The 24,815-nt window shown below is 43.1% G+C and overlaps 1 protein-coding gene across 4 annotated transcripts in view; it reads right to left on the reverse strand.

Annotated features, from left to right (window-relative positions):
- The window catches only part of pcnx1 (pecanex 1), a 275,876-nt gene that overhangs the window by 2,968 nt on the left and 248,093 nt on the right, over nt 1-24,815 (reverse strand). For all 4 annotated transcript variants that reach the window (XM_067991270.1, XM_067991269.1, XM_067991272.1 and 1 more), the window contains 6 exons: nt 21,487-21,637; nt 15,868-16,098; nt 12,627-12,901; nt 11,054-11,253; nt 8,179-8,615; nt 1,531-1,671 (listed from right to left, as the gene is read on the reverse strand). In XM_067991270.1, coding sequence (XP_067847371.1) covers nt 1,531-1,671; nt 8,179-8,615; nt 11,054-11,253; nt 12,627-12,901; nt 15,868-16,098; nt 21,487-21,637 — 1,435 coding nt within the window. The remainder of the gene's footprint in view (nt 1-1,530; nt 1,672-8,178; nt 8,616-11,053; nt 11,254-12,626; nt 12,902-15,867; nt 16,099-21,486; nt 21,638-24,815) is intronic.

Consider the following 24,815-nt stretch of genomic DNA (forward strand, 5'->3'; position numbering starts at 1 on the left):
AAGATTGTGGGTTCAAGTCCCACTCTAGAGACTTGAGCACCATTTATAGATTCAGAGAGAGATTAAAAAAAAGATAATTATGAAACATCTAACCGACAGCGTTGGGGAGTTGCATCGAATCTACAGCACAGAAACAGGCCATTCAACCCAAAAGGTCCATGCCGCTGTTTATGCTCCACACAAGCCTCTTCCCACCCCTTTTCATCTAATCATATCAGCATATCCTTCTATTCCTTTCTCCTCATGTGCTCAACTACTCCTTGTGGTAGTGAGCTCCACGTCCCTCCCACTCTTTGGGTAAAGAAGTTTCTCCTGAATTCCCTATTGGATTTATTGGTGACTATCTTATATTCATGGCCTCTAGTTCTGGTCTCCTCCACAAATAGAAACATCTTTTCTACTTCTTTCCTATCAAACCCCTTCATAATTTTAAAGACCTCTATCAGGTCACCCCTCAGCCTTCTCTTTTTTTTTAAAAAAGAGAAAAGATCCCCAGGCTGTTCCCTCTCCATTCTGGTATCATCCCTGTGAATCTTTTTTGCACTTTCTCCAATGCCTCTATATCCTTTTTATAATACGGAGACCAGACAGTGCACAGTACTCTAAGTGTGGTCCAAGTTACAAGTTTAACATAACTTCTCCGCTTTTCAATTCTATCCCTCTCAAAATGAACCCCAGTGCTTTGTTTGCTTTTTTATGGCCTGATTAACCTGCATCGCTACTTTTAGTGATTTGTGTATCTGTACCCCGAGATCCCTCTGCTCCTCTACCCCATTTAGACTCTTATTATCCAAGCAGTATGTGGCCTCCTTATTCTTCCTACCAAAATGTAATACCTCACACTTACCTATATTAAAATTCATTTGTCAATTACACACTCATTCTGCAAGTTTATTAAGTTCTTCTTGCATTTTGTCGCAGTTTTCCTGAGTATTAACTATATCCCCCCATTAAAATTTGGTGTCATCCGCAAATTTTGAAATTGTACTTCTGATTCCTGAGTCCAAATCAATAATGTACATTGTGAACAACAGTGGTCCCAGCACCAATCCCTGTGGATCACTACTTCCCACCTTTTGCCAGTCTGAGTCAAGCTAAAACTCCCAAATAACAATCCAACATTACTGTCCATATTAATGGTTTCACTCGCTGACATGTTTCTAATTCCAACACTTCAATACTAAAGCTACTTGCATCACTATAAAAGCATTAACTGATCCTTCTCATTTGAACCTTTCATTATACTTACATTCATCATTATCCTGAACTTTACTTCCTTCTACCTCTTGATTACCAATAACCATATTGTCAATTAGCTTTACTACTGCCTCAACCTCATGTGGAAGATCCAGTGTACCCGCTCTGTCCTCCACAATCTCACTCTCCTGCCTTGTACCAACTCTTCCACCAATTTTCACTCCATCCTTTGAGTGTCTCTCTGTGTGCTATACTAAGCAGCTACACTTGTACTCAAGATTGATGTTCCATTTATCAAAAATGGAGGAATTATTGATGGACATGGGAACTTACATGGCCTTCCATGCCCTCCTGAGGGCTCCAGTCTTTCCAGCTGATTCGACCAGCCCTCATTCGGATTGCTTCATCTGGCCAGTGAAGCTCTCTCCTCTTGGACATGTTGATGGCTTCCATGACTTGGCCAGTGTCAGTTATCTGCAAATAACCAGCAAAAGAAAAAAAAACATACTGACCTCACTAATTGGCAAAGTGGTAAATTATTTTACAATGGGACACTCGATCTAGCACTTAAACTGAAAATCTATTGAGATTCCCCTCTCCAAATTTTAGTGTTTAATTCAGGGTGTCAAAGTGCTAACTTAGTTACGATGTTCTGTTGTAACTGTCTTTACCATGTTTTGCAATATATGATAGAATTTACTGAACATCTTTGTACCAGAGAACGTTTTGCTCTAAGCTCTATGTTTATTATACTGGATCCAGTGTGGAAACTTTTAATTCTTGCTGTTTCCAAGCTGGATAATCAGCTGTCACCAGACACGTGCTCGATGCAGAACTGCTTGAGCACTTTGTTAGTATTTATTTTGATCATTTAACACTCTATAGTGTACTGTGTTCTACATCATTAAAAGAGGCTGTCCACTGACTGCAGCACAGCTCTCTGAGTTAAACAATAATGCTTTTTTAGCATTAGCAATTATAAATCAATTTTCTTTTTTAAAAAAAGCAATCGGTAGCTAGAGGTAGTGCTATTCAGGGTTAAATAAACCTCACACAGAATTACATTTCACAGGTATCATTCATTAAATTCAACAAAATTTAACATTTTCATGTATACAAAGGGATGCCTTTGCACTGAATAATGCATTGTTGGTGTTATGTTTTATCACTTGTGAAGAATTACCACTTAACTCTTAGCAGAGAAGGTTAAGAGGATATTTGATAGAGGTGTTCAAAATCATGAAGCGTTTTGATAGAGTGAATAAGGAGAAACTGTTTCTAGTGGCAGAAGGGTCGGTAACCAGAGGACACAGATTTAAGGAGATTGGCAAAAGAACCAGACGTGACATGAAGGAAATTTTTTTTTTTTAAACGCAGAGTTGTTATGATCTGGAATGCACTGCCTGAAAGGGTGGTGGAAGCAGATTCAATAGTAACTTTCAAAAGGGAATTGAATAAATACTTAAAGGGAAAAAATTTATAGGGCTATGGGGAAAGAGCGGGGGAGTGGGACTAATTGGATAGTTCTTTTAAAGAGCAGGCACAGACACAATAGGCCAAATGGTCTCCTGTGCTGTAACACACTATGATATGGACTCACTGATGAGCAGTAATGTATTGCAGTCCACAAAACATCAGAAACGTCCATTCCTGTGTCGCTGTTCCGACCTCATCATGCAGCTATCTGAGGGACATGTCTGTTCCCAATCAGCTACAGATTGGGAAAATAGTGGAAAACTACCAAACACACTGGTTTGCTCACCCAAGAATCAGAGTTCACCCACTCAGTGTTTGACTCCAGCAGCTGCAAAATCACCACCCCACGTAAGAACTACATTGGCTGGGCTGCTGTGCGAAGACCACATATTGACTGGGTAGCACTATAGGATCAATGTACAAATCCAACTGTGGAACAGGGCACTATGGGTCACTGGCTGCTAGAAATTTCACTTTCAGCTTAATATTCGGATTGCAATTGATCACATTTTCAGGAACGAAATTCACTTTATCTGGATTATCATTAATCCGTTGCTACAGTTCACTTTTTGAGGCACTGCCAAATCATGGTACTCCTCATGAAAGAGTGAGAGAGAGAGAGAAAGAAAGTGAACAAAAGTGGACCCAAAGTCCAGTCCATGAGTGAAACATAATACACAAAGTTACTCCAGGATAGAAACTGATGGAATCGATCTGGTTTCATCTCCACTATTTAGGGCTGTTGCAATTAATAACAATATGAGAGGTTTACAAAGATACTCTTATTCCTCCCCCAATATACCGTGCTTAGTTTCTGCTCTTTTTCTATTTCTTTAGCCATCATATTTCTCTCCATTATTTTTGCAGGCATTCTTTCGCCCTCCATTGTTTTCTATTATTCATAGAATGTATCCAACTCTTCCTCTGCACGGTGCTAATTTCTAAATTCAGTCATTTTGTTATCATCCTGCCCACTGCCATCCCCCCACCCTACCAATCTCTGGTCTTCAGTGTCTCGTTTAGGTAAAATACAGCAGTAACTGGGTTCAGACAAACCAAACTTATTCACACTGCAGTATAATGCCTTAACTTGAACGAGGTGCTGCTGCTGTCTCCAGCGACCCCATGGCCCATCTAAAACAGTGATTTTTGTTTTGCTGCTGCCTCCAGTGGTAGCTGCTCCCCATCAGAATGAATGGTGCAGCCCACCCGTCCAAAGCAGCGATGTGGCTCCTTGCCTGGGAAATGAGGGAAGGTGCGCTGGGTAGAACTTAGCCACAAATCACTTATAACTGCGCACACACACCAAGCGCTGAAAGGCACAGGCTACATTGCACAACCACCAGTTGGAGAGACTATATTCTGCTTCCTCCAGCAGTTTTATAATGCATATGCAGCATGAGTTAATGAATGGTGCTGTTGGGAATTGGAGTCTTAGCATCAGGCCACAGCGATCTCTGTAAGTGCTGCTGATGATTCAATGATAGTTAATTAGGAGCCCAGCAGCAAGTGATGCACTATTGTCTGTTTGAATTTTGTTTATGACTAACAGATGTGACTAACAAAAGATTAATTTTAAAGGATTTTGTTGCCTTGAAGACATTTGACAACGCTTGTTTAAAAACAAATGTACAATTACGTCATCTCACCAACTGTGTCTACTATAAGAGATTATTAAATTGCAAAAGTTAAATATCAAGATCCACATTGTGAAACTTAGCACCACCTCAGTATCGACCTTCTCCATTTAGCAACATAACTTTGAATGGAATGTTCCAGAACAGTTCTTCCTAACACAATGACGTTTCAGCTGCTCCCAAGTGACAAATGTACAATCAGAATTAAGGCTTTGCAAGATTTGCATTTACAAACTGCTTTGCCACATCTCTCAAAAAATTTACATAAAACAACTTACTCAAAGCACAGTGACTCATTACGTAGGCAAACACGTTCAGAAATATTTTTGAACTACAAAATTATTTGTATTTACCTACTGGTTTCCCATATTGCATCCATGCAGCTGAAGGATTCTAGTTGTTGTGAGTTTCAGGTAAGGAATGACCTGGCCTCACTAATGGCCACTGTTAAACTCAGAGCAATTCTACTTTCCACACTTGGTCTGGGATATTTCCCAGCTGGAGTTACTAAATTGCTGAACTACTTTAAATTGATTCCTGCCTCTTGTAAACTGTACAGATATTGCCAGAATTAAAATCATCTCACATTCATAAACAGCTTTCAACAAGCCTCCACTGCCTAAATCTAAACAAAGGATGATGTGGAGATGCCGGTGATGGACTGGGGTGGACAAATGTAAGGAGTCTTACAACACCAGGTTATAGTCCAACAGCTTTATTTAAAATCACAAGCTTTCGGAGGCTTCCTCCTTCGTCAGGTGACGAAGGAGGAAGCCTCCGAAAGCTTGTGATTTTAAATAAAGCTGTTGGACAATAACCTGGTGTTGTAAGACTCCTTACATCTAAACAAAGGAAACTACGAAGATATGAGGAGTGAGTTGGCTATGATAGATTGGGAAGCTTCATTAAAAGGCATGACGGTGGATTGGCAATGGCTAATATTTAAGGAACGAGTGCATGAATTGCAACAATTATACATTCCTTTCTGGCGCAAAAACGCAAAAGGAAAAGCGGCCCAACCATGGCTAACAAAAGAAATTAAGGATAGTATCAGATCCAAAGAGGAGTCATATAAAGTTGCCAGAAAAAGTAGCAAGCCTGAAGATTGGGAGCAGTTTACAATTCAGCAAAAAAGGACCAAGAGATTGATTAAGAGGGGAAAAAGAGTTTGAGAGTAAACTTGCAAGGAACATAAAAGTGGACTGTAAAAGCTTCTACAAGTACATAAAAAGAAAAAGATTAGTGAAGACAAATGTAGGTTTACAATCAGAAACGGGAGAATTTATAATGGGGAACAAGGAAATGGCAGAGCAATTAAACAAATACTCTGGTTCTGTCTTCATGGAAGAGGACACAAATAACTTCCCAGAAATGCTAGGGAACCAAGGGACTAGTGAGAAGGAGGAATTAAAGGAAATTAGTATTAGTAAAATAATAGTGCTAGAGAAATTAATGGGACTGAAAGCCGATAAATCCCCATGGCCTGATAATCTGCATCCCAGAGTATTAAAAGAGGTAGCCATGGAAATAGTGGATGCATTAGTTGTATCTTACAAAATTCTATAGATTATGGAACAGTTCCTGCAGATTGCAGGGTGGCAAATGTAACCCCACTATTTAAAAAAGGGAGAGAGAAAACAGGGAACTACAGACCGGTTAGCCTAACATCAGTAGTAGGGAAAATGCTGGAGTCTATTATAAAGGATGTGATAACAGGACACTTAGAAAATATCAACAGGATTAGAAAAGTCAACATGGATTTATGAAAGGGAAATCATGTTTGACAAACCTACTGGAGTTTTTTGAGGATGTAACTGGTAGAATAGATAAAGGAGAAGCAGTGGATGTGGTTTATTTGAATTTTCAGAAGGCCTTTGAAAAAGTCCCACATAAGAGGTTAGTGTGCAAAATGAAAGCACATGGGATTGGGGGTAATATACTGGCATGGACTGAGAATTGGTTAACAGGCAGTGACTAGTGGGGTACCACAGGGATCGGTGCTTGGGCCCCAGCTATTCACAATAAATATCAATGATTTGGATGAGGGAACCAAATGTAATATTTCCAAGTTTGCTGACGACACAAAACTAGATGGGATTGTGAGTTGTGAGGAGGATGCAAAGAGGCTTCAAGGCGATTTAGACAAGTTGAGTGAGTGGGCAAATACATGGCACATGCAGTATAATGTGGATAAATGTGAAGTTATCCACCTCGGAAGGATAAACAGAAAGGCAGAGTATTATTTAAATGGTGATAGATTGGGAAATGTTGATGTACAAAGAGACCTGGGTGTTCTTGATCGCAGTCACTGAAAGCAAACATGCAGATGCAGCAAGCAGTTAGGAAGGCAAATGGTATGTTGGCCTTCATTGCAAAAGGATGTGAGTATGGGAGCAAGGATGTCTTACTGCAGTTATACAAGGCCTTGGTGAGACCACACCTGGAGTATTGTGTGCAGTTTTGATCTCCTTACCTAAGAAAGGATATACTTGCCATTGAGGGAGTGCAGCGAAGGTTCACCAGACTGATTCCAGGGATGGCAGGACTATCGTATGAGGAGAGATTGGGTCGACTCGGCCTGTATTCACTCGAGTTAAGAAGAATGAGAGGGGTTCTCATTGAAACATATAAAATTCTGACAGGGCTAGACAGACTGGATGCAAGGAGGATGTTTCCTCTGGCTGGGGGATCCCGAACGAGGGGGTCACAGTCTCAGGATACGGGGTAGGACATTTAGGACTGAGATGAGGAGAAATGTCTTCACTCAGAGGGTGGTGAACCTGTGGAATTCTCTACCACAGAAGGCTGTGGAGGCCAAGTCACTGAATATATTTAAGAAAGAGATAGATAGATTACTAGACACAAAAGGCATCAAGGGATATGGGGAGAGAGTGGGAATATGGTATTGAGATAGAGGATCAGCCATGATCATAGTGAATGGCAGAGCAGGCGCGAAGAGCCGAAGGGCGTACTCCTGCTCCTGTTTTCTATGCTTCTATGTTTCTAAGCTACATGTAAAACCTGGCTCCCAGATATGAAAGGATAAGAAGAGCTGGATAGATAAATGTAGATTTGTATTTCAGTACAATAAATATGCATCAGGAAACATACTCCTTGCTGCCTGCTTAGCTTTAACCAATCTTTGAGAGTCTTTTTTTGTTACTTTGTTCCATTTTTCTCTTCTCTCCCCAAGATGCATTCTACTGTAAATGGATCAGAGAGATATACCCACACATATATGCAGCTATGTTAACCCACGAAGTAGGGAGGGAGCACTGAGGCTCAGCTAAGACTGGCAATTTTGTCCACATTGGAAGATGTGGGGGGGGGGATACAGAAAGAGAGCACAAATGTCTGACAAGGAAGAGTGTAAACACTGGTCTATCGTCCAATACTCTAACACCAGGCAGTGCCAAGCTTTTTGTCTTGAGTTCTTTAAGAGCATATCATGGAGCCTTGTGGGCCACACATTAACATTTAAATCAATGATCTCGCTAACTTCAAGCTGCAGATACTAAAAAATCTTGTTCTGATTTAGGATTTATCCATCAATGAAGCAACAGTGCTAAAGACAGCCCTTTCCAGCCTCTAGGCTCACAAAATTCAAACATGACAAGCCAGCGAGTGAAAATATAAACACAAACAGAACTGAGCTGCTTGGGCTTCGTTGGCCAGATCCCAGGGCTCACAGGCCACTGTAGTCCCCGGGCTTAATTTGGAGGATACACTGCTCTGCAGTGTCGTTTTTGGGTGGCTCTAAGATACATCCCATTCGAATGGAGGGAACGTAACCGGAAATTGCTTGCTGCGGTGTGATTTTAGCTCCAGCTTGTGGGGGACACAAAATTTCTTAATAATGGGTATGTACCTGGACTTTGTAGTTAATTTCGTCCTTTTTGGCAGGTGTGTTAAATGCTGTGCTCGAGTTGCTGCCTGGCTGAACGTCTGCACTGGTGACACCTTCTGCTCCTAGAAGTCCTGCCAGTGTGTTGCGTTTGCAGATGGGAATGCTCTGGCTGGAGCTGCTGGAAGAAGGCAGGCCGCACTGTATACTCAGAGTGCCAGTCTGGCTCGTCGGTTCTATCTGGTTCACCATAGAGAGTCGGGACTGGATTGAGCTGGGCAGGTTTCGCAAAGACAATTGGCTAGTGGATGAACGGCGGCATGGCACCAGGCCGGTGGCAGATGTCCGTAAGGAAGAGTGGCGGCTGTTATAACGATATGAGGACTGGCTGGCGACTGAGGCACGTGCAGGGGAATGTCTGACGAGGCTGGATTGCACTGAGTGGCTGCTGTGGCTGGTGCCTGTTTAAATCAAAAACGAGAAATAACATTTTGTACACTGTGACCTCAACCTGGATTATGACTTTTGAACTATGATCCCCACTGTGTTTTGCATGGCTAAAATTTTAAATCATAGAATTTTGATGATACACAATTCAAATATGGTTACAATCTTGGTTTTGTAATAAATCACTCTGGCCAACAATTAGTCACAAATAATTTCAAAGCATTCCGCTCCCCGGAATAATGGATTTTTACATTCTTATCAGTCCAGTAATAAACTCAAACCTAACTGTACTAGAAATGGTGTTGAGTAGATGATAAGTAGGTGACCATTAGAGGTTTTATTTGCTTTCAAAATTCAACAAATATTTTCTTCCACAAAATAATTCAAATTAGGATGAGGAGAGGCACTCTGGGCTTCTTTCCCTCCCACAGCTTTATATGCAATCTAAAGTTTATAGAGTATGTTTCAAACACCATCTAAAGCTATAACAGGTGGGTAATTATTACATTTGTTCATTTTAAAAATCTTTTTCTCTGTCTCTTGCTCACAGAGACACAGGCATCCCCTCCATTTAAAAAAAACATTCAATATAAATTTTACCTGAATAAATCTCTTAAAATTTGCCCTGCAGCTTTTCTTCAAATAATTTTGAAAAACAACTAAATAGATTTTGGTAGGTACTGAGAGAGAAGGTTAAATGCTACTGATGCATCCTGGAAAATGTCCACACTGCACTGGTTCAGACTGCAGAACAGTCTTCAGCTTAGAGTCACCACTGTGGGTAAAAATATCAGGTCCAAGCCCAGGCTTTTGGGAGAAGCTGGAGTCGTCGTGAAAATTGTAATGAAAGCATTAAAAGATTTACATTTTCTCCGTGTCCTCCCAACGTCTCAAATTTAAAATTCACATCCATGTGTTTAAATCCCTCCATGGCCTTGCCCCTCCTAATCTCTTTAAACTCCTCTAGCGCTACAGCTCCCAAACTCTCCCGACTCCTCCCTCTGTGCAACCACTTTGTCCAACAATTCGTGGCCGTGCCTTCAGCTGCTTAGTTCCCACACTCTAGAATTCCCTCCCTAAACACTCTTGCCGCTCCATTTCCTTTTCCTACTTTAGGGGCCTTCCTTAAAACCTACCTCTTTTCCAATCTTTTGATCACCTCTCCAGGAAGTAAGATTAATTTGTACAGGAAGTGCATGCTATAAGCAAGATTTTAATAGATATTTACAATAGAAATTTTACCTATTTCCTCGAAAAGGAAAACAGCAAAAGGTTGCAATCTATTTACTAAACTGTTTCTCTACAAACAACTTCATATAAACAGCTACTCCCCTCTTTATCTTTACAAGCTGCAGGAGCTTGTTAAACCTATTTGTCATTCTGTTATTTATTTGATGCAGTCCCACTTCCAGGATTGTTCTCAGTTTGTTCCTTTTTTTGCACCCCTCAACAAGCTGACTAAGCTCCTTAGAAATTCATAACGGCCGGCCTTATTGCAAAAATAACAGGCTGTCATATTTGTAGATGGACAAATCACAAAGTCTGTATATATTTAAAATTGTATCTTTGACTCCCTCTGAAAACTGTTTCCAGGGAAAGAAAGAAAGACTTGCATTTATAATAGCTTCTTTCACGATCTCAGGACATCCCAAAGTGCTTTACAGACTTTTGAAGTGTAGTCACTGTTGTAATGTAGGAAACCCGGCAGCCAATTTACACACAACAAGCTCTCACAATCAGCAATGTGATAATGACCAGATAATCTGTTTCAGTGATGTTGGTTGACGGATAAATATTGGCCAGGACACCGGGAGAACGTCCCTGCTCTTCTTCGAAGTAGTGCCTTGAGATCTTTTATGTCCACTAGAGAGGGCCTCGGTTTAACATCTCATCCAACAGTGCAGCATTCCCTCAGTACTGCACTGGAATGTCAGCCTTGATTTTGTGCTCAAGTCCCTGGAGTGGGACTTGAACCCACAACCTTCTGACTCACAGACAAGAGTACTACCACTGAACCAAGGCTAACGCCTGAGGCAGAAAAATAAACTTTGGAACAAATGAAACAGTACAGGCTGATGCAGCAGAAGTGTCATGTTTTATATATCATGCCTGATTTAAGGGGCGAGCTACCAGACCGATGCAGGACGGATCTGTTTCATATTTACCACAAACACCTTCTGAATAGGTCAGTGAACACTTGTCTTTGAAATTAAGCTGCATCATGTAAAGAGCTTCTGAAACATCTAGGGAGTTCAGCTTCCTCTGATACCTCACTGCTTAACACATTTGCAATGGGCTATCGGAGGAAACAGAACCCCCATCACAGTTAATATTGTCAGTAAAATGCTGCAGTGATCAAACATAGGACTTTACTGATAACACTTTTATTACAAATATGAAGATAGCTTCAAAATAATGTGCTCAAGTATATTACAGACCAAAATAACCTTACCCAATATGGGTGGGTTAGATGTGACTGGAGGCTGGAGACCTGCTCCAGGCCCATATCCAGCTGGTCCAGAGCCTCCATGGGAAGTACTACTTTGGGACTCATTTGCAGTCACATTATTACTGGCACTGGAGACTCCACCTGCATCGGAATCCTCAATATTTCCACCACTGTTGCAACCGGCGCCACATCCTTTCCGTAACCTGAAGAGAACAGTTACAATCAGTTAAAGTCTGTGGATACTTACGTAGAGTTTGTTAAACAAGAGCATGACACCTAGTGACAGGGAGTACTATACTGCAGGGTAGCAGCAGGCTAGGGAAGCATATAGGCTCTTTCCCACAATTCCCAACACACAGATACCCCAGTCTCAACTGAGACACCTGAGTAGGTTCTGAGTACAGAAAACTACTGCACTGCATGATGGCTATTTCAGCTGTGCCCTCATCTAACACTGTATCGTGTAATCTGCGCTCTGGCCTTTGTGTTCTTTCGCCTATTCTCAGTGGAAACCAATTTTGCACCTGTTCATGTCATAATGTTAAAAGTGACGCCACAATTGGACACACACCTTCCACACAGCAAACTGTCTTCTAATTAAAACCATCTGCCTTAGAACCAGCTTCAGTATGTCCCCCCTCCTTTCCCTACCTGAGACTGAGGACAAGTACTACAAATATTTACCCAATTAGAGAAATATTAACACACCTTAATATGAATGCAGAACATTTTACTAATGCTGCAAAGTTTTGGCACTTAAAACTGCCAGATCGGGTACATACAGGCTGGACACACAGTAAAGGTTCCTCTACAGCTGTTATGACACAGTACCTTAACGCTATCCTCAGAGGAGTGCATCTGAGTTATATTGCCAGTTTTGCACTGAAACATTGGTAGCGATGTGTACCTGTGCCAGGCCATGCTCACTATGGGTTCAGATTACCTAGTTCCTAGTTAGCAGAGAAAGAGGAGATTTCATCCAGTCTGGTTGGATTCAAACCCTGTTCTCAAAACAGCAAGTACGTTTGCTAACCCAGTGAGTCGCACCGTCACCAAAATGTATGCACTTTAATTAAAAAATCCTTCTGCATCCCTTAAATTGGCCAGTCATTTTGTTCCTGATACTGAAACATATCTTCACACGTATTGTGAACAAGCTTGAATTGTACAAAAGAGGCAGCACAAACCATTTGAAGGAACCAGCATTATTGTGATTAAAGAACATTGGCAGAAGAATTTCTTTTGGTGAACGTGTGTGTGTTCATCAAGGTGAGGGATGCAACATATTCGCACTTTGAGCACCCACTATAAATATCAAGCACTCCCAGGTCAGTAACAACATGGTGGATGGGGTGCAAAACTTTAAAATTACATTTTTGAAATGAAAAATACATATTTATCTAACCCTATTGAATACAACTCCAATTGAATACAGTCTTTTATACAACTTCTGCATCCATCACCAATAACACGCTCTGAGCTTTGTCACTTATGTATTATGTGATATTTTCAGTTGCTGAACAAAAGTATGTTAAACTCATGAACCAATTTTTACAGTAGCAGTGCAGACACTTACCTGTGCCATGTAGACACAATGAAATTCCTTATGTTTGTGATACTTATGGGTCCTCCCAGGATAGTTTTCAGCTGCTCATGTGTATCAGAGTAGGACGTTGTAAGTGGAGAAACATAAATCGGGTAACCAATTGGCTGGTCACACGAGGAGTTTATCATGTTTCTTAAGGCTTGCTTTGCATTTTGGATACTTCCACGTTCTGGGTTGCGATTTCGCAGGAAGACCAGCTCCTGCTGCTGTCCGGCCCACAATCCCCGCACACATTCTTTGTTCACCTGCACACAAACATGGACAGAGTGTGAAAAACTGGAGCAGAGAGATCACTCATTAAATACTGTTGTTTTTTTTCTCTTCAATTCTGTCACTTTAGTTTGAGGGTCTGATGCTGATGTTGGATGTGGCACAAAGTCAGCATCTCACTTTGACTGTCAAAGTGGCTCTTGTGGTACCAGTGCCATTACATATACTGCACAACTCTGCAGGTTCTGAAACTCAAATCACCTACATGCAAGCGTATGCACATAAATACTTCTGCTGCCACAGATTCAGAGATTCAGAGGTAGTCAGAACCACCAGGATGTGCAGGTAGCATTACCGGGACCACACAATATCTACTGGCACATTGTGAAAGTCAGCTCGAGCAGTCAGCTTCCACCAGTAAGTGGCATCACTTACGGTCAATGAATTCTCCAGCATTGAGACAACTCTTCATTAGTGATATATTAGTTAGCGTCTAATTGGCTGAAACCACCACCAACACAAGGAAACTAGGCTGTATCTGTCACATGCTCATTTAAAAAAATATTTCTTTGAAGCAACCTTTCAAAATTCAAATGCTCTAGGTGATTTATTGAAGTAAAAGAAGGCTGCAGCAAAAGTCTACACAGGCTGTGCAGGTCATATCAAAGAGCATTGGACAGCGCACTGTCCTGTAAACACATGGGACGCTGATCTTTTCAAACATGTGTAACCACCGTCTTTCCCCACTAAAGTTCAAAAAGTAAATGTTATTTTCTTTGACAGGAAACTTTCAACTGACCTCAGTTTCAATTTCCAAAACGGGGTCCCCAGAAGGAGCAACTAAAAACCTTCAAAATGGAGACCCTTATTCAGCTTTTTCATAATGTTTAGATGGGTTTGGTGGAGTTTGTCTGTGAAGCAGTTCAAAGAATCACCATTTTTTTTTTACATAGGAGGTATTCCTATCGGGCAAACAGGAGAAATAACAGGCACCAATTCCCTTGACTTTCCAAGCAGTAGTTCCCCAGATACATTGACTGATACATAGCAACTGGCTGATGTCCATGCATGATGCTTGCTGGTCAGTTAGCCCTCAGGCAACAGTGAAAGCAGCGCTGATTTTATCTCGGATCTCACGCAGCTGGTGGCCACATCTAGATAAATTTACCAGATGTTTTAAGACTGGTGATCAGTAAAATTCAATTTTTTTCTACTGGGTCTTCCTGGGGCCAATAAACCAGCTGCTCGTCAACACCGTAATTTGGTTGTGACGCCTTGACACAAAGTCATTACGCATGCTGCTATCTTCTCTGCAGTGACGTTATGCGTCTCTACCATGTGCACACATGCTGGCCAAAATGTCATAGTCGGTTTGTGCAAGCAGGAATGGTGGCAGTGCAGGAAGACCCGTTGCACATTACAAACGTGAATGCAAGAGTGTGGCGTGGTTAGCTCACTCTCCCAAAGACTGGGCTGTAATAAAATAACTTTGGGATAAAACCATTGCCAGGGAGGGCAGGAGCAGTGGCGACATAGGCACCTTTTTTTTAATATACTGAAACCCATGAATCCATTAATTGGCCAGGACTCCAAACCGGTCTGAATCATAAGGCAGCTTTATACTGCTAGAAGCACTGTCGACGGCAAACAAGGAGTTATCCTGTTGTCAACAGCACGCTTTGATATAAATCTGGCCTTTGGAGAGCCGACTGCATCAGAGACCCACCTTTTTGTGATTTTCACAAGTCGTTTAAACATGAACCCACAGATCCAGATTCCCTCCCTTTTAGCAGTGGGAATCACAAGACTCCAGTCTTATTTCAGAAAAGGCATGAAGAAGTGTAAAAGTTGAAGAACGACATATGGAGGTTGTGGGTCTTGTTTGCGCACCGCTCCACCAGGAGCACTTCTGTAAATGTGAGACAACTCCAGGCCAATGCTGAGTCCCGAGTTTGGAGCATTTAGTTTCAAAAACAAGCAGTGCAATTAGCAAAATCAATATACATGCCCACTGTGTGTTGGTCACATTAAACCAGGTATGGGGATTGGGGGAGGGGGTGGGGGGTGCAGAAAGAGACTCTCTCGTCCACCAGAATGTCACCAAACTTAAGAGCTCTCTGAGGATTTTGATCTTGATTATATTTTGGTCAAATGTAAACAGTCTATTCAAAGCTGTTGCCATCCGCCACTGCAGCGGAACAGGATTAGAAAAGCCTCCTCTCCAGCTCTTTTAACACCTAAGTAATTATCTAGTAAATGGCATCTAACATTCTTCACAAGGCAGCTTGTGTTAGGAATTATGAATCACATTAATCATTCACATCAACTTCATGACGATATGAGATGACCACAAACTGTGTAAGGTGCATCCACAACTAGATTGGTATTGAGAATAAATGTATATCTGCGGAATTTGTAAAGAAAACCTAACTGTGACATACTATAAAAATTCACAATGTGTTTAAAATCCAGGTTTGCGGGTCACCCAGGGCCACTGGTTTGCGGGTCACCCAGGGCCACTGGTTTGCGGGTCACCCAGGGCCACTGGCTTCCTGGTTATTGAGGACTGCTGACTTAACGGTCACTGAGGGCAACTCCTCTTATTACTTTACTCAGAGGTTTCCTTACATATATACCACTTACACCATACCAGGTAAAGGGCAACAGATTCACAACCTCTCTCTCCACAGGGGAGGTGAATCTCATACAGGCTATACTTTTTTAAACTGGTGACTTTGACAATAAAAACAACTTTAAAAAAAATTAATTGCAGCTGCAAACTTCATGAGCTACTTTCTAATATCTAGGTTACCAGCAGGGTCCTGTGGTGCACCTGTTTAAATGCTACACTCTAAGGTGTGCAACTGAAAATTAATAGGCTATAGAGTGAAATGGACTTTCTGGGCAGTACTATACTACGTGCATCAAACCTCCATGGTTGCACAATGCCCACAGTGAATTCAAGCACCTAATATAATAATGCAACTTTAAAGCAATGTACCTTAATGACTCGGAAGCTGAGATATCGTTTGTTCAGCATGATGATTTTATATTCATTGGTCCCGTCATCCATAACATGTCGCAGAGCCAACAGTGAGGGAGAGTTGGAGAGCACCGCACTTCGCCAGGCTGGGTCTCCTTCATGAGCTATGACCAAGTTCTGCTCATGGGATGTTATGGCATCAAACAACACCGCCGGGTCATCATATTCATCGGGTGAGGTGAAGTGATCCTGTAGACATAAACAGGAAACTCTTTGGTTTTGGAAATCATTGAAATGATGAATAAAATTACTGCCTGGTTAGCGAAGGGGCTAGGATTGAAAAGAGCAGCAAAGTCCAGTATTTTTTTGTTCCCCCTTGTCTATTCAAAAAGAACAACCCTTCGTGTTTTCCTCAATGGAGGCCCACCAGTCTAGTAGTAGATGGTGTGTTGCTTCATATGGCCCAGAGTGGCTCCATTGACTGCAGCGGGGGTTGCAACTTCAGGCCAGCCTGGGAGCCATTCTGGATGTACCTACTCCTATAAGAACATGCTAACAATTGGATATCCAAAGCAGTGACCTGCACCCCAATCAATGGAGCCATTCTGGGGCGTGCTGAGCTCCTCCCCGTCAGCCATGCCACCGAAGCTGCGTATTAGAAGGCAATCCAATATGGCTGGTCTTCTGCTGGGGTGGAAAAATTAACACATTTTTAATCTAGGTTCATTTTTCTCAATTTTCTTTTGAATAGACAATATGGGAATCATCTTGAACAAAATGTCCTTCCCCTTTAAGTACTTGTTCTACTCTCCAAAAGCTCAAATGTTTTTTTTTAAATCATAAAAATAGAGTACCTATACATTAAAAGTATTGCTATTGTCTTTAATGGAGGCTTAGGGTTTCTGAATTTTATGTGGGTGAAGAAAATCCCCCAAGTTAACATCTTTGTAAACAGTTTTACCAGCATATTTAGCACCATTTACAGCATCATTAAAATCCCATAAAACAGTATGGGGCTTCAAAGAAAGCACATTATGAATAAACGAATTGTATAGTACTTTAAATTTTATTAAAAAAGGACAGGATAAATTTGCGTTAATAAATAAGATTCAGGGTTATTAGTTCTAGTAAGGAACCTGATTGGAGATTTGAAAGGGTCGGCTAAATTGACCAATGGTCGCCTCCTGCTCAAAACATTATTGTGCTTTAAAAACGTTTTACTGCAACCGAGAATATACCAGGAAACTTAGAGTAGTGGACACAGTTAATGGTTCAACGAGTAAAACTTTGTAGTGGATTGCAGATCTCCTTACTGTATCTATTATTTGAGTCAGTTTTTAAAATATTTAACCAAACCTAGCCTATTCATCAGTGCTTAACTTGTAATATTTCCCAGCCTGCAATTCTTAAAAAATGCACACCATTGAGAGCTTGCAACTCTTCCAGAATCATGAATTTCAAATATAACCAACTGCAATTCCTCTAAATGATTACTGGGAACCAGGGGCTCAATTCTGCAAAAGTTGCAACATAATTTATCAGTACAGCTCAATTGAGTACATCCGCATTGTGTGGCTAAAATATTGTCCGCTCACACAGCTAAGGATTTATGTGGTAGACTTGAAGTCAGGATCCTGAATAGTTACAAGCAAATTAAAATTGCCTATTACTCTGCACCTCTAATTTCTGAGGAATAAGCTCCATGTTTCACTGCAAACAGCTGCATCTGTTCTAGCTACTGGAGGCAGTTATACATCAGTTATGTGGAGAACAGTGTGCAGTAAAGAGTAGATAACTGCAACATCGCTGTGTAAATCATGGATAAATTGGGACAAAGTAACCAGAGTCCTGCTGTTTGCCTTGGTATTGATTTAATGTCTTAATAGTGTTTGGATTTTACAGAAAAGTCCACCCACCCGGCACCCCCCGAAATAATTGGTTAATTATCCCTATATCTTAAGTCCATCTGAATTCACTTCTCCGGTGGGCGGACGGTCTATCTGACTTCCTCTAAACCCTTGCTGGCTGGTCACTAGGGTGCACTGAACAATGAGGACAACCCACCCAATTTTGCTTCTCTCCTGTGGGAGCTGCTGTGGCCTCCACCTGGTGAATCTTAAACTGTGAACAGAATGGGGGCAGTGGGAAGGCAGGTGTCAAACAGGTTAGCTTCTCTTTTCATTATAGTGTGCCTGAGTGCTCCAACATGCAGTGAACCACAAGATTATTTTATTTTGAGAGTTAAGTAAGTGTTTGAAGAATTGTTTGCCCATATACCAGTAGTTAAAGTAATTCACTGTGTGAAGCACTCGGAGTCGTTTAGATGTGACAAGGCACTATATAAATAAATCTTTATCTTCTTTATCCATATAATGCTGAAGATAAGCAAGAAGTTACTGACTGCAGTAAAAAGAAATGTGCAATCCCAAACTACAACACTGTCTTGTAGAACAGTGCCCCATAAAATTTCACGAAGGGCTGCCTTCGAGATTTGTAAGGAAATACCCTGTAAACTGCCTGAGGATACCCATACAATATGGAGTTCAGCTGTTGAACTGAGTGCTGGGAAGTCAACACTTACTTTTAAAATTAAGTTGTACAATACAATATGGGCCTATGTGCATCCTAAACAGCAAAAGCAGCATGCTATAGTCATAACTAAGTGATCCTACCAACAACAGATCAGGTCAAAGCTCGACAGTCCTGCCAGATCAAGTCGTGGATTATAACCTCAAACTCTGGTCACCACTATAGTTAATACTCAGCATCCATTAGTGCTGATTTACAGTAATACAATTAATTGCCCGCGTAACCTTTGTTACTTGCTTTGTTAAGTAACATTGACCATTAATGATTTGCTGCTCAACTGCTATGTAGCTCTGATTACATCTATGCATGTCTATCAAGAGTTTATGTAACCAATTTTAACTTTAAGTTGTGACTTGGAACCAATAGTGTTTAGTATAAAACTCTTGGGGCCCGATATTAGGAGGGTGGCGGGTTCGCAGCAGGGGGGGGGTCGACTGGGCACGTGGGTAACACGCCCAGTGAAATCGGGTTGCTCCGCACGCAATCGCAGGCTAATTGAAGCCACTTACCTGTGCTTCCTGGTTCCGCGCTGGAAAGCTGCGCAGCGGGCGGACTGCGCACCCGCATCACAGGCTGTCAGCTGGAGGAGCCCTATTTAAAGGGGCAGTCCTCCACTGACTGATGCTGCAGAAAATAGGAAAAATTACAGCATGGAGCAGCCCAGGGGGAAGGCTGCTCCCAGGTTTAATGATGCCTCACTCCAGGTCTTATTGGATGGGGTGAGGAGGAGGGGGAGGACAGAGATCTTCCCCCCCCGGCGGGCAGGAGGAAGTGGCCTGCCTCTGCCACCAAGAAGGCCTGGCTCGAGGTGGCAGAGGAGGTCACCTGCACCACCGACATATCGCCCACCTGCATACAGTCTAGGAGGCGCTTCAATGACCCAAGTAGGTCAGCCGAAATGAGTACACTTACTCATTCCCCTACACTCCGTCTGCCACATCACCGCCCCCACCCCACATCTCCTTCTGCACTGCCAACACTACTCTGTCACATCACCCCTCACACCCACTCAAAGGTCATCCTCATCTTACCTGCACTTACTCACCTCTCCAGTACTCATCCCACCACTACCGACGTGCCCAGTCGACCCCCCGCTGCAAACCCGCCACCCTCCTAATATCGGGCCCCAAGAGTTTTATACTAAACACTATTGGTTCCAAGTCACAACTTAAAGTTAAAATTGGTTACACAAACTCTTGATAGACATGCATAGATGTAATCAGAGCTACATAGCAGTTGAGCAGCAAATCATTAATGGTCAATGGTCATTAACAAAGCAAGTAACAAAGGTTACGCAGGCAATTAATTGTATTACTGTAAATCAGCACTAATGGATGCTGAGTATTAACTCAACCCAATCCTCATACAATCTCATGGCTCTACCTCATACTCACCCTCTCGTGCCTCTTTTTCACGGTCAGCCTAACTAAAGCTGCCACTACCTGTGCTGCAGCCACAGGGCATGCATCACATATGTGCAGTAGGAAGCGTAAGGCAAACGTGTCGTGAGCATGAAGGGGATGCACAAGGGTGTTTGAGGGTTTGTCATGGTTTTTACTTATATTTGATGTCTGATCAACTCACATTACATATTATATTGTCACACTACTGCCACGTCTTTGCGAATCTCGTCTGGTTTGTGCAATAATGCCCTTTCCTGAGGATCACAATGAAGACCCACAACTGATGCCACCCATTGTGTCACTGCAGAGTGGGTGTAGGTGTATTTCCAGGGCTTTTTTGTGCAGACGACTGAGAGACGACTGCGATGTCCCCGATGGCACCCTGGAAGGATGCGAAGGAGAAGTTGTTGAGGGCAGTGGTGACTTTGACAGCGACAGGTAAGAAGATGGTGCTTGGGCCAGCCGGGAGCAGCTCGGCATGAAGGAGGCTGCAGATGTCCACGACGACATGTCGAATGACTCTGAGCCTCCATGTGCACTGCTGCTCAGAGAGGTCTAGGAAGTTGAGCCTCGGTCTGTAGATCCTGGGGCGAGGGTAGTGCCTTCTGCGATGTATCTCTCTCTGCAGTTGCCCTCCCTCCTGCTGTGCAGGTGGATGTGTCACAGCACTGTGTTGTGGGGCTCCACGTGTCAGAAGTGGACGGCGTGGATGGCGAGGCTGGTGATGCTGTTTGTTTTCTGAGGAGGTCATGACTGCAGCTACGGTGGCCCTCATCCGGAAGATGTACATTTGAGGGGGTCCGCAAGGTAGGTACATGTCTCTGGACACCGGGGTAAGTGTGGAAGTTTGTGAATTTTATTGTTTGGAGGAGGGTGGTGGAGGCCAAACTTTGACCAAAGTGACAGAGTGGCCTCCTGCAATGAGTGAGGGTCTCCCCACCGCACCAGTCAAATGGACCTTTGCAGCTGCCACAGGCTGATGGCTACAACACGTCCATTTCAACTGGGAGTGTTTCTCCCAGTATGGGAAACAGTCTCAGTTGTTTGGAAAATCCCACCCATCCTAAAATATCATGTTAATCAGGTCTGTAAACGACCTGAAGTACCTAAATAATTACCTTAAGTGGCATCCCGTCGGCTTTAATTGCCGGCAGGAGTCCCACACGCGCATGTCAGCGCATCACTGGGGAACCCGGAAGTGGGTGGGTTGGAGCCGGGCTCCGGACCCGCCCTGGATAGCCCCGATTTTCGCAGCCCCCCCTCCCCCGCCACGAACGCACCCGCTCGGGGGTGCGAAAATCGAGCCCTTGATCTGGCAAGAAAGAGTTCATTAACTCACTCAGCAGCTTGAGGGTATCCTAATCGAGGGTTAGTGAGTTAAACCTATTTTGATCCAACTGGCTATTGTAAGGCGGTTCGGTGAACCGAGTCAGGCCTCATACATCCTTAGACCTGCGCTAAGAGGTAAATTCTCAAATGGTTCCTTAGTAAAGAGTTAACGGAGATAATTAAGGATATTTCTGGTTCCTCAGCATATATTTATCAGGATATTAAAACTCAGCTTTCTTAGCCTGTAGGCCGCTGCTTGAAACTTTTCTACAGTAAGTTACAAAAGTGGTCACTTGCACATTCATTAGAGTTTTACCTGATGGAGTTTAAGGGACATTCGTATTCCAGGGACTACCACTTTCCGCAGCAACTCCATATCAGCAAATATCCATTCGTCTCGAACAGAGGAAATTCGAAAATCTCCCTTGAATAGTGCATGGAGGCCATACAGGAAGGACTCTAGGTTACTGAAAGAAAACATGTTCGTTATTAATCATCTGTCAAAGTTGACAAGCTGTAAAAAAAAAACTCTATCAATAAATCTAACTGAAAGTAAGCATTGGAGCACCAACATTCAGCACCACTGAGTGAAAGAACATGGACTAAATTCCTCCTTCCTATCGAGCTCCTCATTGCAGCTGCATTGTTGTGCACAGCCCAAGAAAATCAGACAGGGAGTTTCCGCTGCTACTCCCGTATGCCTCCAGGAAGCTGTACCCCTGCCTTCTCAGCTATGGAAAATGAGTATCCAATACTGGCTCAAGGGGAAGGGGGTTTGGAAGGAAGGTTAATGCAAGGTTAGGATAAGAGGCAGATACTTGAGAATGCTTATGTTTCAACAGTGAGTGCTGATGACAACTGTGGGAACTGACTGGGAGGAGTTGCATGGTCTGGCAGGTATTAAAAGGGAAATAAAAACAGAAAATGTAGAAAGTACAAAGCTGGTCCATCAGGATCTGAAAAGATGGAAGTCAGGTTAAAGTTTTGGAATGTACACCTTTTGTGGGTGTAGAGGTTCTCTCAGAATTCAGGGGGGAGTGTAGTGTCTATGAGGTGTTTTTCCTTTGGAGTTCAAGCAAACTCCTTGCAGATGATATTGACCATCAACTTGATTATATTAACCATCCTTTCTCTTTTCAGATTTCAAAGATCTGCTTTATATTTCTAACATTTTCTGTTTTTATTTCATATTACTCGTTTCTTTTTATTTCAGGTATTAAAAGGAGATAAATGAACACAATGAAAGTTATGTAAATTGCTTAGATGCAGACTTTTTAAATGGAGCAGGCATTCAGTGAAGGCGTGAAGAGCAGGGGAATGGGACTAACTGGATTACTCTTACAAAGAGCAGGCAAGGCTCAATGGGCCGAATGGCCTCCTTCTGTGCTGTAACCATTCCATGATTCTATGTGAAATACTAAGATCATGGACATATATGTAATACGGTCTGGTTAACACGAACCTCGCGTCAGCATTTTGGAATTTCCCCTCGGAAGAGACTGTGCAGTAAGGCCTTGTTGTAAAGTCTTATTTCCTTTATAGCAAAATCATAAGACATAAGAGATAGGAGCAGAAGTAGGCCATTCGGCCCCTCGAGCCTGCTCTGCCATTTAATGAGATCATGGCTGATCTGAATTTTACCTCAACTCCACTTTCCCGCTTTTTCCCCATATCCTTTGACTCCCTTGCTGATCAAAAATTTATCTAACTCAGCCTTGAATGTATTCAATGACTCAGCCTCCACAGCTTTTTGGGGTAAAGAATTCCAAAGATTCACGACCCCCTGGATCTCCTCTCATTCTTCTAAACTCCAATGAGTATAGGCCCAACCTGTTCAATCTTTCCTCATAAGACAACCCTTCGATACCCGGAATCAACCTAGTGAACCTTCTCTGAACTGCCTCCAATGCAGGTATGTCCTTCCTTAAATAAGGGCACCAGAACTGTACGCATTACTCCAGGTGTGGTCTCACCAGCACCCTGTACAGTTGTAGCATGACTTCCCTGCTTTTATACGACATTCCCCTAGAAATAAAGGCCAATATTCCGTTTGCCTTCTGGATTACCTGCTGCTCCTGTATGCTGACATTTTGTGTTTCATGTACGAGGACACCCAGATCCCTCTGTGCCGCAACATTTTGTAGTATTTCTCCATTCAAATAATATTTTGCTTTTTTATTTTTCCTCCCAAAGTGGATGACTTCACACTTTCCCACATTATATTCCATCTGCCAAATTTTTGCCCATTCGCTTAACCTGTCAATATCCCTTTGCAGACACTTTGGGCCCGATATTACCATGGCGGCGGGGGGTCGATTGGGCGTGTGGATAACGCGCCCGGTGAAATCAGTCTGCCCCGCGGGCAATCGCAGGCTGATTGAATCCACTTACCTCTTGTTCCGGATTCCCCACTGCTGAGCTGCGCGGCGGGCGGACTGCGCATGCGCAGTAAGGTCTGTCAGCTGGAGGAGCTCTGTTTAAAGGGGCAGTCCTCCACTGACTGATGCTGCAAGAAATAGGAAAAAATACAGCATGGAACAGCCCAGGGAGAAGGCTGCTCCCAGGTTTAATGATGCCTCACTCCAGGTATCATTGGATGGGGTGAGGAGGAGGGGGAGGACAGAGATCCTCCCCCCGGCGGGCGGGAGGAAGCGGCCTGACTCTGCCACCAAGGAGGCCTGGCTCGAGGTAGCAGAGGAGGTCACCTGCACCACCAACATATCGTGCGCCTGCATACAGTGCAGGAGGCACTGCAATGACCTAAGTAGGTCAGCCAAAGTGAGTACACTTACTCATTCCCCTACACTCCGTCTGCCACATCACCGCCCTCACCCCACATCTCCTTCTGCACTGCCAACACTACTCTGTCACATCACCCCTCATACCCACTCAAACCTCATCCTCATCTTACCTGCACTTACTCACCTCGCCAGTACTCATCCTGCCACTACCACTCAACCCAATCCTCATACAATCTCATGGCTCTATCTCATACTCACCCTCTCATGCATCTCTTTCACAGTCAGCCTCACTCAACCTGCCACTACCTGTGCTGCAGCCACAGGGCATGCATCACATATGTGCAGTAGGAAGCGTAAGGCAAACGTGTCGTGAGCATGAAGGGGATGCACAAGGGTGTTTGAGGGTTTGTCATGGTTTTTACTTATATTTAATTTCTGAGCAACTCACCTCACATATTATATTGGCACCACTACTGTCACGTCTTTGCGAATCTTGTCTGGTTTGTACAATAATGCCCTTTCCTGAGGATCACTATGAAGACCCACACCTGATGCCACCCATTGTGTCACTGCAGAGTGGGTGTAGGTGTATTTGCAGGGCTTTTTTGTGCAGACGACTGAGAGACGTCTGCGATGTCCCCGGTGGCACCCTGGAAGGATGCGAAGGAGAAGTTGTTGAGGGCAGTGGTGACTTTGACAGCGACAGGTAAGAGGATGGTGCTTGGGCCAGCCGGGAGCAGCTCGGCATGAAGGAGGCTGCAGATGTCCACGACTACATGTAGAGTGATTCTGAGCCTCCGTGTGCACTGCTGCTCAGAGAGGTCCAGGAAGCTGAGCCTCGGTCTGTGGACCCTGTTGCGAGGGTAGTGCCCTCTGCGAAGCATCTCTCTCTGCGGTTGGCCTC

This window comes from Heptranchias perlo, chromosome 10 (assembly GCF_035084215.1).
Source record: "Heptranchias perlo isolate sHepPer1 chromosome 10, sHepPer1.hap1, whole genome shotgun sequence".
In the NCBI taxonomy this organism is placed as follows: Eukaryota; Metazoa; Chordata; class Chondrichthyes; order Hexanchiformes; family Hexanchidae; genus Heptranchias; species Heptranchias perlo.